The 12362-nt window shown below is 40.4% G+C and overlaps 1 protein-coding gene across 1 annotated transcript; it reads left to right on the forward strand.

Moving 5' to 3' along the window:
- Nucleotides 1-1477: 1477 nt before the first annotated feature.
- On the forward strand, nt 1478-12140 carry LOC123182947 (general transcription factor 3C polypeptide 5). Its single transcript, XM_044595649.1, has 14 exons — nt 1478-1854; nt 1942-2131; nt 2394-2492; nt 2582-2672; nt 3393-3459; nt 4704-4746; nt 6291-6462; nt 6572-6670; nt 8084-8149; nt 9703-9838; nt 10199-10394; nt 11026-11150; nt 11225-11261; nt 11770-12140. The coding sequence occupies exons 1-14, from the start codon at nt 1669-1671 to the stop codon at nt 11943-11945; spliced, it is 1683 nt and encodes a 560-aa protein (XP_044451584.1). The 5' UTR covers nt 1478-1668; the 3' UTR covers nt 11946-12140.
- Nucleotides 12141-12362: the final 222 nt, after the last annotated feature.

A 12362-nucleotide genomic window follows, 5' to 3' on the forward strand; every position in this document is an offset into this window, starting at 1 on the left:
AATTTTTTAAAAGTGGTACCCATTTTTTTTACAATAATAGAACTTTATTCATCAAATATCAAGTGATAATTTACGAGCATAGATGAGAAAAGGGAACCCGGTTAATTGCTCCCAAGGTATGATGATTGCCATCGCCAAGTGACTATCGAACGGGAGCACCTAATCAGGGGCGCCCCTGGAAGGCTCCTGCAACGGGCGTTTGGTGAACTACAAGAGCGCCAAGTGGTGCGCCCAGGTGCCACCAAGTGTCGCACGTCGGGCGCACCCACGGGAGCATATTGTTTTCATGACTTTTTGGTTTTTGGATTTTGCCTCCTTTTCTATATATATATATATATATTGGTTTACATGTGCTTTCCATGTGTGTACAATGCAATTTCGGTAGTCATTTTTCATTTTAGTTGGAAAATACAGTTGGATATTTGGGGCACTATAAGTGATCAAGGGATGGTAACTCATGTTACAAGTAATGGGTGGTTTCGCCATTGTATCCGTGATTAGTCAATTCTTTATAGGAACTACCCTTGCGTGAAAAGCATGGTCGTGCTTCACATGAAGTGTATTTGCGATTTTGTGCCTCCAATAAATGAAGCACGGATATGCCCCCACGTGAAGCACAGTTGTGCTTCATAAAAAGTGAAGCATGATGTGCATCCACATTTTCTCGGTTTCTTGTTTTTTTGTTTTTTTATTCCATTTTCTTCACTCCCCTTTTTTTTCTTCATTTTTTCCCGATTCCTGATTTTTTGGTTTACGTATGTTTTTTTCTTCTGATTTTGTGGTCTCTGGATTTCTTTCTCCTGTTTTTTTTAGTTTTTTTTTGGGTTTTTCCAGTCTTCTGGTTTTTTTAGTCCTCATTTATTTTCTTTCCACTTGAAGCACATGTAAGCTCCAACCGCGCTTCTCCAAAAAAGTGAAGCACACACTCCGTGAAAAGCACAAATCAGTTTACTCGGAAGCACGTGTCAGTACAGTTTGTAAGCACATATTTACATAAAATGTTTATCAAAACTTATCAACATGAAATCTAGTTTAAAAAATGTTGACATGAGGAATGCAACGATGAAAACGGTTTATGATTTGGGCGCACGGTTCAAAAGATAAAACATTTCAAAAAAGGAAATCTACGAATAAACACACAAACAAAATCACCGTGCCTCTCGTGGGGAGAAATCCCACCAAAATCCTTTGAAGGGGTACGAAAAAATCAAATCTAAAAAGTGAAAAGGAAAAACAACGAAAAATAAAAAACCGAAACAAAAAACACACACAGAAAAAACCCGAAAGAAAACCAAACTCCCGAACGAAAGAAACACGAAGAAAGGAACGGACGGGCACGCTGCTTCCTGGGCCGGCTCATTTCCCACCAGGCTTTTAGACGACAGCCAACCTTTCTCAGGCCCACAGCCGAATGAGGCACTCCTGAATGGGCCAAATAAGTGGATTTGACGAGAGAAGCCAGCCCAAGAGGCCCCGGACACCCTCGTCCTCCACCGGACCACCGCGGCGCCACTCCCCTTCGTCGGCCGCCACCCTCTCCGCCGGTCCCCTGCCTTCGCCCCCACTCCGTCCGCGAGCCCGGCAGGCGACGCCGGCGGCCAAGCCCCATCGCCCGCCCCTCTCCCCGCCCTATCAAACACCCCCTCTACCTCCAACTTTGCCCCCAAGATGGTCTCCTCCGTCCCCACCCCCACGGCGGCGGCGGCGGCGCCCGAGTCACCGTCCACCATCACGGACGGCGCCGTCAGCGGCACACTCCCGCGGACAGAGGCCTTCGCCGTGCACTACCCTGGATACCCCTCCTCCCCCGCTCGCGCCACCCATACCCTCGGCGGCCTCCCCGCCATCGCCAAGGTACACCTAAATCCCTCATCCGTCTCGCTTCCATCAGGCAGCGCAAGCGGAGTGACCTGCTTCCGCTTGTTCTCTGATCCCCCGCAGGTCCGGAGTTCTGACCCTGGTTCCCGCCTCGAGCTCCGCTTCCGCCCGGAGGACCCCGACTGCCACCCGACATTCGGCGAGCCCCGCGCCTCCACCGGCCTGCTCCTCCGCCTCTCAAGGCCCAAGGGAGGCTCCGCGCCACCGCGTGCCGAGGTGGTGGCGCGCGTCCGGACCGCCTACCATTTCGATGGTGAGCGCTTAGCTACAACCTGTTCGATGAAATGCCTTGCTCTTTATTACGGCTGCCATGTTCCAAGGCTCGCTTCTTTTGACCAGTTTGAGCAACTCTAACTAGTAGCTAGTAGATTATGATATGGTATATGGTGTTTACCAGTATGATACACTATGTTGGACTATGGATGTTACAAATATAAGACTTTATTTGGAGGCAGTGTTGTGTTTGAATGCAGGATTTTCTACAAGCAAATTTGCTCATACACAAGTTTATGCAGGCATGGCAGATTTTCAGCATGTCGTCCCAGTTCATGCTGCTCAAGTGAGAAAAAGAAAACGGTTAGATTGTCCCAGTGTTAAAGATGATTTAGGCACTGGTAGAATACCTTCGGACTTTCTCTACTTTGATGATGCAATGGCTTAATGTTGCCATTTCTGATCACTCCTTTCCTCTTCTGCATGGCAGATAAGGCAGGAGGTCTAGACATGGATGATGGAGATGTCATGATGTTGGTACCACCACTCTTCGCAATAAAGGATAATCCAACAAACATAGCGTAAGTGCTCCTAGTCTCACAGTTTACAATGACGTTGAATTTGGGTGGGTGGTGTGTGTGTGTGTGTGTGTGTGTGTGTGTGTGTGTGTGTGAGTATTTATCAGCATCTGATTTGCTGCTGGTACCTCAAATATCTGCTGGATATATATAAATAACCATGACTATATCTGTGGCTTGAAATATTTGAAGTCAATGCTAACCTAAACAAGCTTTGTAAATTTGTCTTGTTCATCTTCTAGTTGAACAACTCATTGTTGAAAGTCCTTTTTTTTTCTCAAATCATCTCCAGTGATGAGTCTCTTTTGCTTTGTGCAATCATCATGGGTTTTTTCTTCGTCACCTGTAAAGGAATGACAGTAGGTTCGGTTTCCTATAAGTGCCGCACGACTTTTTGCCGACAAATGCCTTTTATCAGCACACTCATTCACATGGTCAACGTTGTAGCACCAGTTGTGTGGGCACATGAATCTTCACTAAGGCACCGACAATAATTTCAGAATTGATCAGAATGCTCCCAAATATTATTTTTATCTAGATAAAAACATGTTATTCTTACCTTCTCACCCTCGGAAAAGTGGAGCTAAGTTGTCTGCGTAGCTTCTGGGATTAGCTCCACTAGCTTTAAAAAATTTATTTCACCATTATATATATATATATATATATCTGACAAATAATATATCATTAAAATATTGCTTAATAATATTTACTGTAATTTTTTAGGCTTCTACCATCGACCAATGCACTATCCAAGAGCATGCAAAGGGGAGTTGTGCGGCATCGGTGGGAGGTTGATCCTCCTTGCATGGACCTTTTCTGTTGCTTATCTGTTGCAGTGATTCTAGGTTCTCATGAATGTCTACTAAAATATAATTGTGACATTTTTCTCAGTTTACTCTTTTGGGTAAACTGTACTCGGCCCTACATTGCTTACCAACACTCTAAATAGCAGTAAGCGGTAAGAGACATGCCGCTCAGTCTGAAAGCGGTTTAGCAGTTATAGATATGACTATTTATGTGCAGTCAGGCTTTACTTAAAAGGTGGAGTTGGTGAGCGGTGGTATTCTCAGCATCTCTCCTTCTACCTTCCTTAAATATAGGATATCTACAGGAGTTACAACTGGGAAATATGATTTCTATTTATCCATAGCAACGCATGGAAATACAGCTAGTCATAGAAAACACACACAACTGAACATTGAGTTCTGAATTTTTGTACTGTTTCACCTGAGGGCATTGCTAAGGGTTTACTCTACATCATCTGTCTTAAGTGGTGCTGTCAAACCTGCTTCCTTAATAGTTTCTTGAGGAAGCGCTCATGAATCTTAGTGAGGATGCCTCAAAAGAGCAAGTAATCCTTCTACATGCTATGTGTATAGGCTCGCTAAACAGCTAGCCTGCTAAACTGCTATCAAGGTCCGCTAAACCTTTAAATTTGGATCTCTGTATAGCGTGAAGATAGACCTGTGACTAACTCATAGTAGCTGTTATCATCGTCGCAAAGGCTGTTATTTAGAACATGTTACTTCCCTGTCTTGATTTACCCTATATTTTGTTGTATTGCACTACATTATTTGCTGAATATGTACATATGTTACACTTTGCAATAACTTCGGCTATATTTGGTGCTGTAACATTTATCCCTTCGAAAGCGGCTAATTAGTGACCTTTACCACCTGTAGCTTCTCATACTCACCATGGCTCTCTAAGTCTCTATCATATCTTTGCTGCTTTATGTTGATAGTTTTGTGAGGTATGATCAGTTTTTGTGAGATGGCTGCTTCCCTCCCATAATTTTCAGAGGAAGATGGGAGCAGCCTTCATAGCACCATTTTTTGCCATATGTAGACATTCCACTCAAGTTTTTTATATTGCTCTCATTGCACCTTTGGTTACCAGGCTTACTTGAATAGCGGTTAGGACATTTTTTCTGCTACCTCGTTCAATGCCTTCTCTTGGGAGATGTGTCCATTTTAGTTGGTGTGAAATAGCTTATTGACTGCATTGGTGATGACTGTTTTTCTTTGCTCGCAGATGGATATTGAACCAACCCTTGCGCTTCCTTTCAACATTCAAGATATCCTTTGTTTAGTGTTATACCATCAACTTTGTGTACTTTCTTAATAAATATAGGACAACATCTTACATGTTACTTTGTTTATAAAATGTTTGGATCTGTCACCTGACTTCACGTATTGTATTTGCCATCAGAAGCATGTGTAACTAGTGTTAAGTGCCACTTTCAACACTTGAGGATAGAAAAGGACCAAAATGGATTTGATGGTGGAGCTTGGTCTCTGGTCAGGTCCCATGGGCAGGGGCAGGTAAGGCACGTGACATGGCCGGGTTGTAGGTGAGCTCGGCCTTAGGTAGGGGCAATGCTGCTGTCCTCAAATCAAGTCATGGTCAGCACTATGTAATCATCGAATATGGGTATTCTGAGCGGTGACCATTGGAAGTGAATCACAACACTGGTGACATCTGTTTCATGTGCGCCACTGCAAAATACACAAGCATAGGTGGCAGATCCAACATCTTTCTTGCATACTTTAAGTGGCATATAAGATATATTGCCATTTGCGTGTATGATATTAAAACAGTTGGAGCTTATGGTTTTGAACCAAAATGAAGGAATATTGAAGTAAGCTAACAAAGAGTGAGAAAATCAAGAGCTAAAAAATAATTTAGAGTTAGGCAAAAGAACGAAAGAGACCAAAAACAGGAAAAGAGAGAACATTTTGCACGAGGAGGTTAGTATGTTTATTTAGGTTCCATCAAGAGACGTACTAGAGTCTTGACTTTGTGTTGAGGGGCAGAGTTCTATATGCTTGGGAAAAAAAATTCTTTTGTTTTCAAAAATCTTCTGAGGGATCATTCAGTTTATCTGCCTTGCATTAACATTTTACTCTTATCTCAACTCGTATTAGCAACTGCCATGGTGTAATTAAGGAATTTATATTATTATTTCTGCATAATTTATGGGAATCCTTTTTTTAATCTTTCTGAATTATATCCATTTTTTATTCCGGCGTGTCAGTATCCTCATCAATCCACAACCTTGATGTTTAGCTCCCCAACTGGTAGTCGGTTCCCTTTCTCCCGGATCAATGAAGAAGGGAGAAGTCAATTGGTTCTTCCAAAAAAATGGAAGCGAAGTGCTATGCTGGGGTGAGGGTGTTGGTTATTTCGGAAGTTGGAATGACAAGCAACCCAGTAATAGTACTCCTTTATACTTCTCCAATGTAAATAATTGTGCTCCCTGTCAATGCATTTATTTTACACATAATTGCCTCTCGTACAGTACTGTGGTAAAAGAGAACACCAGCAATAACAATGACACCACCCATATTTTCTGATAATTTTATGTACCCTTTTGTATTTGGAGATAGAACAATGCAGTGGTGACATGTGATGGTAGTATAATTTGTTTGCCATAAATGACCCTTTATGTTTAAAACTTGCTGTTCCATTATGACCTATACTCTGTTATTCTGACGTGGCTATCCATGAATTTTCCTCGTAAGAGGATGTCTTTGCAAAATCTTAGATAGTGTTCCGAGGAAGGAAATTATCTTCCTCATTTCCTCAAGCATATCCTTGTTTACCTTAATTGCCATTTACCTGTCCCCAAGAAGGTTAACTGGGAAGACCACATACCAAGGAATTCATCAGAGTGGGATTCACAGATGGCTGTGTGCAAATTATTTGACGAGCGTCCTGTGTGGCCAAGACAGTCACTTTATGAACGTTTGCTTGATGATGGTGTGCATGTGTCAACAAGCCAGTTCAAAAGGTATCGTTGTTTTTTTAACTCCTGAATCATTTAGGCCTTTCGATATGTCTTAACGTCTTCCAACTATCGTCTCTTCATTCATTTTGTTTCTTTTTGTGTGCTTGCTCAGCCTTTTGTTTAAAGCTGGATACTACTTCTCTACTGGACCCTTTGGTAAATTCTGGATCAAAAAAGAATATGATCCTCGTAAAGATCCCGAGTCACGAATGTAAGCACTGCTTTGTTGAACTATTTGCTTATTTGACATTCATTAAATATTCTTTTGAGAGTAGAGCCTATTACTTAAATGGTAAGGAATGCTTCTGATGTTTCTTTGTTCAGCTGCAAATATCAATGACCATAAAGTTATCATATCTTGTGCAGAACCTATGAAATATGAGCTACCCTAAAAAATATTATTTGAAATGCGAACTCCATTATCAAACATTGACAAGTCTTATCTTTCTGAACTACACTACATTAGCCAAATGGTTTTTTCCTTTACAGTTGAATCATTAGACTACTGCTAAATTTAAGAGAAGGGAGAGTGCAAATGCAATTCTTTTAGTATATGGATAATGCGGTGATGGGCTACTTAATGAGAAAGTGAGATGAGAATGAAAAATATATATTACTAGATTGCTTCTCAGTAAAAGTATGTAACTGAAATACATCCTCTAAAACTTATAAGGGTTACATCTGTTGTCTGGGTGTTGGATTGTTGGATAGGTCTGGGTTGGTTTGGAATTCAGATCAGCATATCTCTATCTCCTGTTGACCTGTTGTCCTGGCCCCACAACTTCTCTATTCCAAGGTTAGTAACATTGTTAGCAATCATATTAGAACGGTACAACCAAGGTTAAATTGTAGAAAAAACAATCCAATCAAGTAACATCGATGAGGATGGGCTGGATGCCGGTTCTGGACACCGACCTTATTGACTGGTGATCTTCTTGGGAAGGTGAGGGCCAACTCTCAAGGGACGTGAGAACTGTGATCCTGCTCATCTTCTGGACACTTTGAAGGCACTGAAACGACATCGTCTTCAGCAACCCGACACCCGCGAGAGACGTGGTTCTGGGCGAGATACGGGGGGAGGCGTGAAGCTGGTGGCTGGCTAGGCTTTTCCGTTCTACACTAGCCATGGAGTTCACTGTAGATAGGTGGAATGTAAGCGAGTAGTCGGATTAGAAGTCCGTTTGGCCTTCATGCTTTGAGGGCGATGTAGCCAGAAAAGGTCAAACAGGAGATCTTGGCCTTTCTTCCCTGCTACTGATGTGTCCGTCTGGATGTATCCTTGAAAAAAAAAGTAACATCGATGATCAAATCTACTTCCAAAAGAATAGTTCATCTAACTAGAGACAACATCCATCATATTCTCAGAAACCTTCTTTGAGGAGTTCCTATCCTGAAAATGTAACTTCTTCCATGTATGAGGAGAAGAAACTTTATGAAAAATCACGCTTTAGCTTTGCAGTCAAATGTTAAAATAACTCGGAGTAACAAACTTGTAAAAAAAGAGAATCTCTTAGCTACATTTCTTGCGACCAAAATCTTTCTTTACCTATGCATTTCATTCTTGTCTTGGAACTCTATTTCTTGGCTATTTTAGAATCTTTTAAAAATGATGTTCTTGTGCTAGATATCAGCGGATTGATTTTCGCATGCCTCCTGAGCTAAGGAATCTTCAAACGAAAAGGCACGATGGGTGAGTCATATATTTCTTTTTGCTTGCATTTCGAGCCAGTGTTATATCATTGCATTATTTAAAAGATCTGTCTCTCAACTTCCCCGTTGTTTCCTGTATTAGTGTCTCGTTGTTAAAAATACTTCGTAATACTATATAGTTACTAGCCTTCTATTACTGGTGAAAGAACTTGGTGATCAAAAGTTGCACACTCTACTCCGTGCCCATGTCCAAAATGGGATACACCTAGTAAATGTCATACCTTTTTTAAACCTCATCATAAATTCCTGCCACACCTCGTGTGAATCCAATGGACGCCAGTGCCCACTGTATAAGATTTTAGTTGAATATAAGATACTGATGTGTTAGCACTTCAACTAAAACGTTTGTGTCCATTTTTCAGTACCCAAAACAGTGAATGTATGTGCCAATTCTTAACACTAGCCTGCTGATTTGAGCAATAATAAACATGTTTCTGTTACGTAGATTTCTCAGAAGTACGTAGTATTTCTTCACTGAAATAGATAAATATATTAATTTAGCTTGATTGTGGGAAAAGGTGAACATGGTAATAGTAGGAGCTGTTCTGGAGTTAAGTTAGGTACTTGTTATGGCGCGTGAAACTTCACGCTGCAAAGTTTTGTCATAGTGATAGTGACCATAATTGATTCCACCATCTAACTGCAATTGGGTGGGACTTTGTAGAGGACTCGATTGTAATTAAATGGTGAAACTTCTGTAATGAGAATTTAGGTCATACATCCAGGTGCAATTCTCAAACACTACATGTGCATAAAGTGTTGAAGCTTCATTACAGATAGGAAAATAAAATTGGCTTTGGCATATTCTAGTTCTCCACCAAGGGTTTCTATCAAAATACTTCTGAACTGTAGATGTAGTAATGCATGTTCCACTATGAGTGTTTTCAAGGTTTTCTGTTGAACTACTGGGTCACTGGGAAGAACTAATCCTATATACCTAAATAATTGATCCCCACTAACTCTAATTCTCTCAACATACAACTATGCCAAGTCACCATGCCACCATGCATGGGAAAAGACCCACGCTAGCATACACCATGCATGCTACTCATATTCAATAAATATTCTACAACTATATAATAATTAAATAAAATAATTATATGTACTTTAGTTTCAATTCCATAATGTTAATATAAATACTAATGTTTCATACTATCAGATCTCGTTGAAATAATTGCATCCAGTTTCCGCAGCAACGCACGGGCATCATCTCTAGTATGAGCACAACATGAACCATGTAATAATCCTGACAGTTTCCCAATATGGTGAACAAATGCTTAGCTCTTCACTTTTATTTGTGTCAATCCAGTTGAACATTTATGGGGGCAAATCTGCCGTAACATATTTAGTTCCTCACTTCATATCTCCAGATTATTCTGGTGCCTGGTGATGTCATTGTCTGTTCATAAATAAACTTGGGTTATGAATGGCTTTGTTTAAGTGCTGCTCTCTTTGAATAAGAAGGCCTTTACATTTGCTGCTTGTTCTTCTCCCCACTGCTTATACATTTTTTCTTTTCTTTTGACATGTAAGATCTGAGAAGTGGTCAGAGATGTGCAAGCTTGAAAGGATGCCATCGAAAAGTTTCATCTTCCTGCAATTATTTGAACTGAAGGATGACTTCATTCAAGCCGAAATTAGAAAACCTTCTCATCAATCAACTTGCTCAGTGAGTAACTAAATATTTGTTTTGATGCTTTTTTGGATAGAAAGAACATAAACATTGTATGGGCATAACATATCAACTGTTACTTATCTACTCGTGTATCTGACATGAATTAACTTTTGTGGCATTTTGCTGGCCTTCAGAAATCTCACTGTACAATCATTGTAAGTGTCTTGTTGAGGGAAAGTGTCAGACTACGTAGTTTTTCTGTTGCAAGCAGCTCTGCTTGCGTACCTTCATCGACCACTTTTAATCATACCAAGTTCTCCCAAATTTGCTGTGATCATAATCTGTGTAATAATCTTGATTCATTGCTTGTAACAACATTTCTTTGCATGCATAAACTAACTAATTCCTATGTAGCATTCGACAGGTTGGTTTTCTAAGCCAATGATTAAAAGTTTGAGGTTACAACTATGCATAAGGTTCCTCTCATTATGTCCTAATGAAGATGCCAAAACCCTTTTGAGAAGTTCCCATCAACTTCTTGAAAGGTCCAAAAAGCAGGAAGCTATTTGCAGATCCGAGCAACTGAAGGAAAGAAAAGATGTTGATGAAGGTTTAGTCTCATCTACTAGTCAGATGCATATTTGTTTAATACATATGGGCTCTGGCCGCTGGGTACCCTGCAGACATAGTGTATGGTTCGCGTTTCGCGATTTGTAGACCTCTTACTGAGCAGTATGAACTTGCTGCGTACCTGCATCGTTCAAAACAATTTTCATTGAGCTAATTATATACTGCTTCGATGGCTCTATTAATCTAATTTTGTGAACCAAGATTCATTTGGAGCTATTCTAGGTTTTAGTACTTATGAGCTCACGAGAAATTCCAAAAAGGTTTATAGTACTAGAACATAATAGAAAACTTGACCTGTGAGTACAATATTCTCTTTGTTTGCAGTGGACATATTATCCACATTCTAACTTGTTCTAGTACTATGCTATCTTTAAGGAATTTGTAGAAAATACCCAAGTGCACTGTCTAGCTTATAAATGCTTATGAACAAGGTTCATGTTTCTATATCCCATTTTCGTGCATGCTAGGTTTGTACTTCTGTTTGTATGGGCTTTGATACAAGTTCAGGTCAATTGGTAGCTCGTGTGTTCGATGAACAAATGTTTGTTCTTCTTCCTAGAGAGATACTTAAGCACATCCATACTGCTTGTTAAATCCTATTTATTCTCCAGAAGCGCCTGCTGAACATGTTGGATCTGAGGATCAGATGGACACTAACAACTCTGATAGTGAAGATGCTGATGACGAGGAAGAGGAAGATAAAGAGGAATCAGATGGTTATGATTCTCCAGCCATGGTATGTGTCACTACTTGCACCTTTGGCCCTATAATATGCTCTACAATAACTAATTGTTTACTATATCTATGTAGGCCGAGGATGTTCCTGATTTCGCCTTACATGAGTCCTGTATCCTTAATACAATTCATTTTGTGAAATTTGATTTCTCATGGGGAAAAAGTACCAGGCTGTTGCAACTTTGTGCCCATTCCTCTCTGTGCCTGACACTCATTTTTTTTCCTGTAAGGAAGGTAGCAGTAAAAATATTACAATATGTTGGTTAACAAAGAGTACAAATACAACAAGTTGTGCTACGGTTTCACTCACTTTCTGCAGCACTTAATTCATGACCTGGGGAGAAGGAAACTGGGCTAGTTCTGGTTGCTTAGCGTAAACTTGTTGATTTCCCTTTCTTGCAAATATTTCAAATGAGTTACCAGATTTTACATTTTGAGGTTGGAGTAACAAGAAGCAGTACTTAAGGTTGCGATTACTAACCAAAGTTTCTTTCTCAATCCTTGAGTCGGCTTTTACATGGTTAAAGAACCTTTTGCATTGCATTGATTTTTTCCCTTTCTCTTTTAATATATGAGTGTTGGAAGTTGTGTTGCTGGTGTTTTCCTATAAGATGTATCAGACACACTTGGAGAAGGCTTCTCCACTGGATACCTTGAGGAGGTTTTGCGCAGCTTTCCACTGAATGAAGATGGCCAGAATAAATCAGGTGATGCCCTTAATAATGGTGAAGCAAGTGATGGGGAGTTTGAAATTTTCGAACAGCCTAGTGACGATGAAGAATATTCCGATGGTTAGTGGGGCCTTTTGGGGGAGTGGCAAGATATCCTCAGGTTAAATTTTATGGGCCGTTGTTGACAGTACTTTGTTCATTAGATTTTAGGCTCTAAGCTTGTTTAGGATTTCATAGCAGGTTGTTTAGCTATCTATGGAGCTAGATATTTAGCCTTGTTAACATGATATTGGATGTCACTAGAAGCAAGTTCACTATAATTGTCCTGTCAGCTACTCCCTCCATCCCATAATATTATGATGTTATTACATCCAATATGCATTATGGGACTGAGGGAGTATTTCTTTACTGCTTTGTATTCTGGCCCGTGCGTTTTCAACGGAGCGTGGTTTTGTCGTAGTGTATTGCAGTGTTCTTGTATTCCGGCCCGTGCGTTTTCAACAGAGCGTGGTTTCGTCGTAGTGTATTTCACTGTTGTGTTC

This window comes from Triticum aestivum, chromosome 1D, assembly GCF_018294505.1.
Source record: "Triticum aestivum cultivar Chinese Spring chromosome 1D, IWGSC CS RefSeq v2.1, whole genome shotgun sequence".
In the NCBI taxonomy this organism is placed as follows: domain Eukaryota; kingdom Viridiplantae; phylum Streptophyta; class Magnoliopsida; order Poales; family Poaceae; genus Triticum; species Triticum aestivum.

Excerpts from the sequence above, each read along its gene's own strand:
- LOC123182947 (XM_044595649.1), top strand. The coding sequence starts at position 1,669 with ATGGTCTCCTCCGTCCCCACCCCCACGGCGGCGGCGGCGGCGCCCGAG. Across the intron at positions 2,132-2,393 it reads GACCGCCTACCATTTCGATG|GCATGGCAGATTTTCAGCAT; the intron begins GTGAGCGCTTAG and ends AAGTTTATGCAG. Across the intron at positions 10,395-11,025 it reads AAGAAAAGATGTTGATGAAG|AAGCGCCTGCTGAACATGTT; the intron begins GTTTAGTCTCAT and ends TTTATTCTCCAG.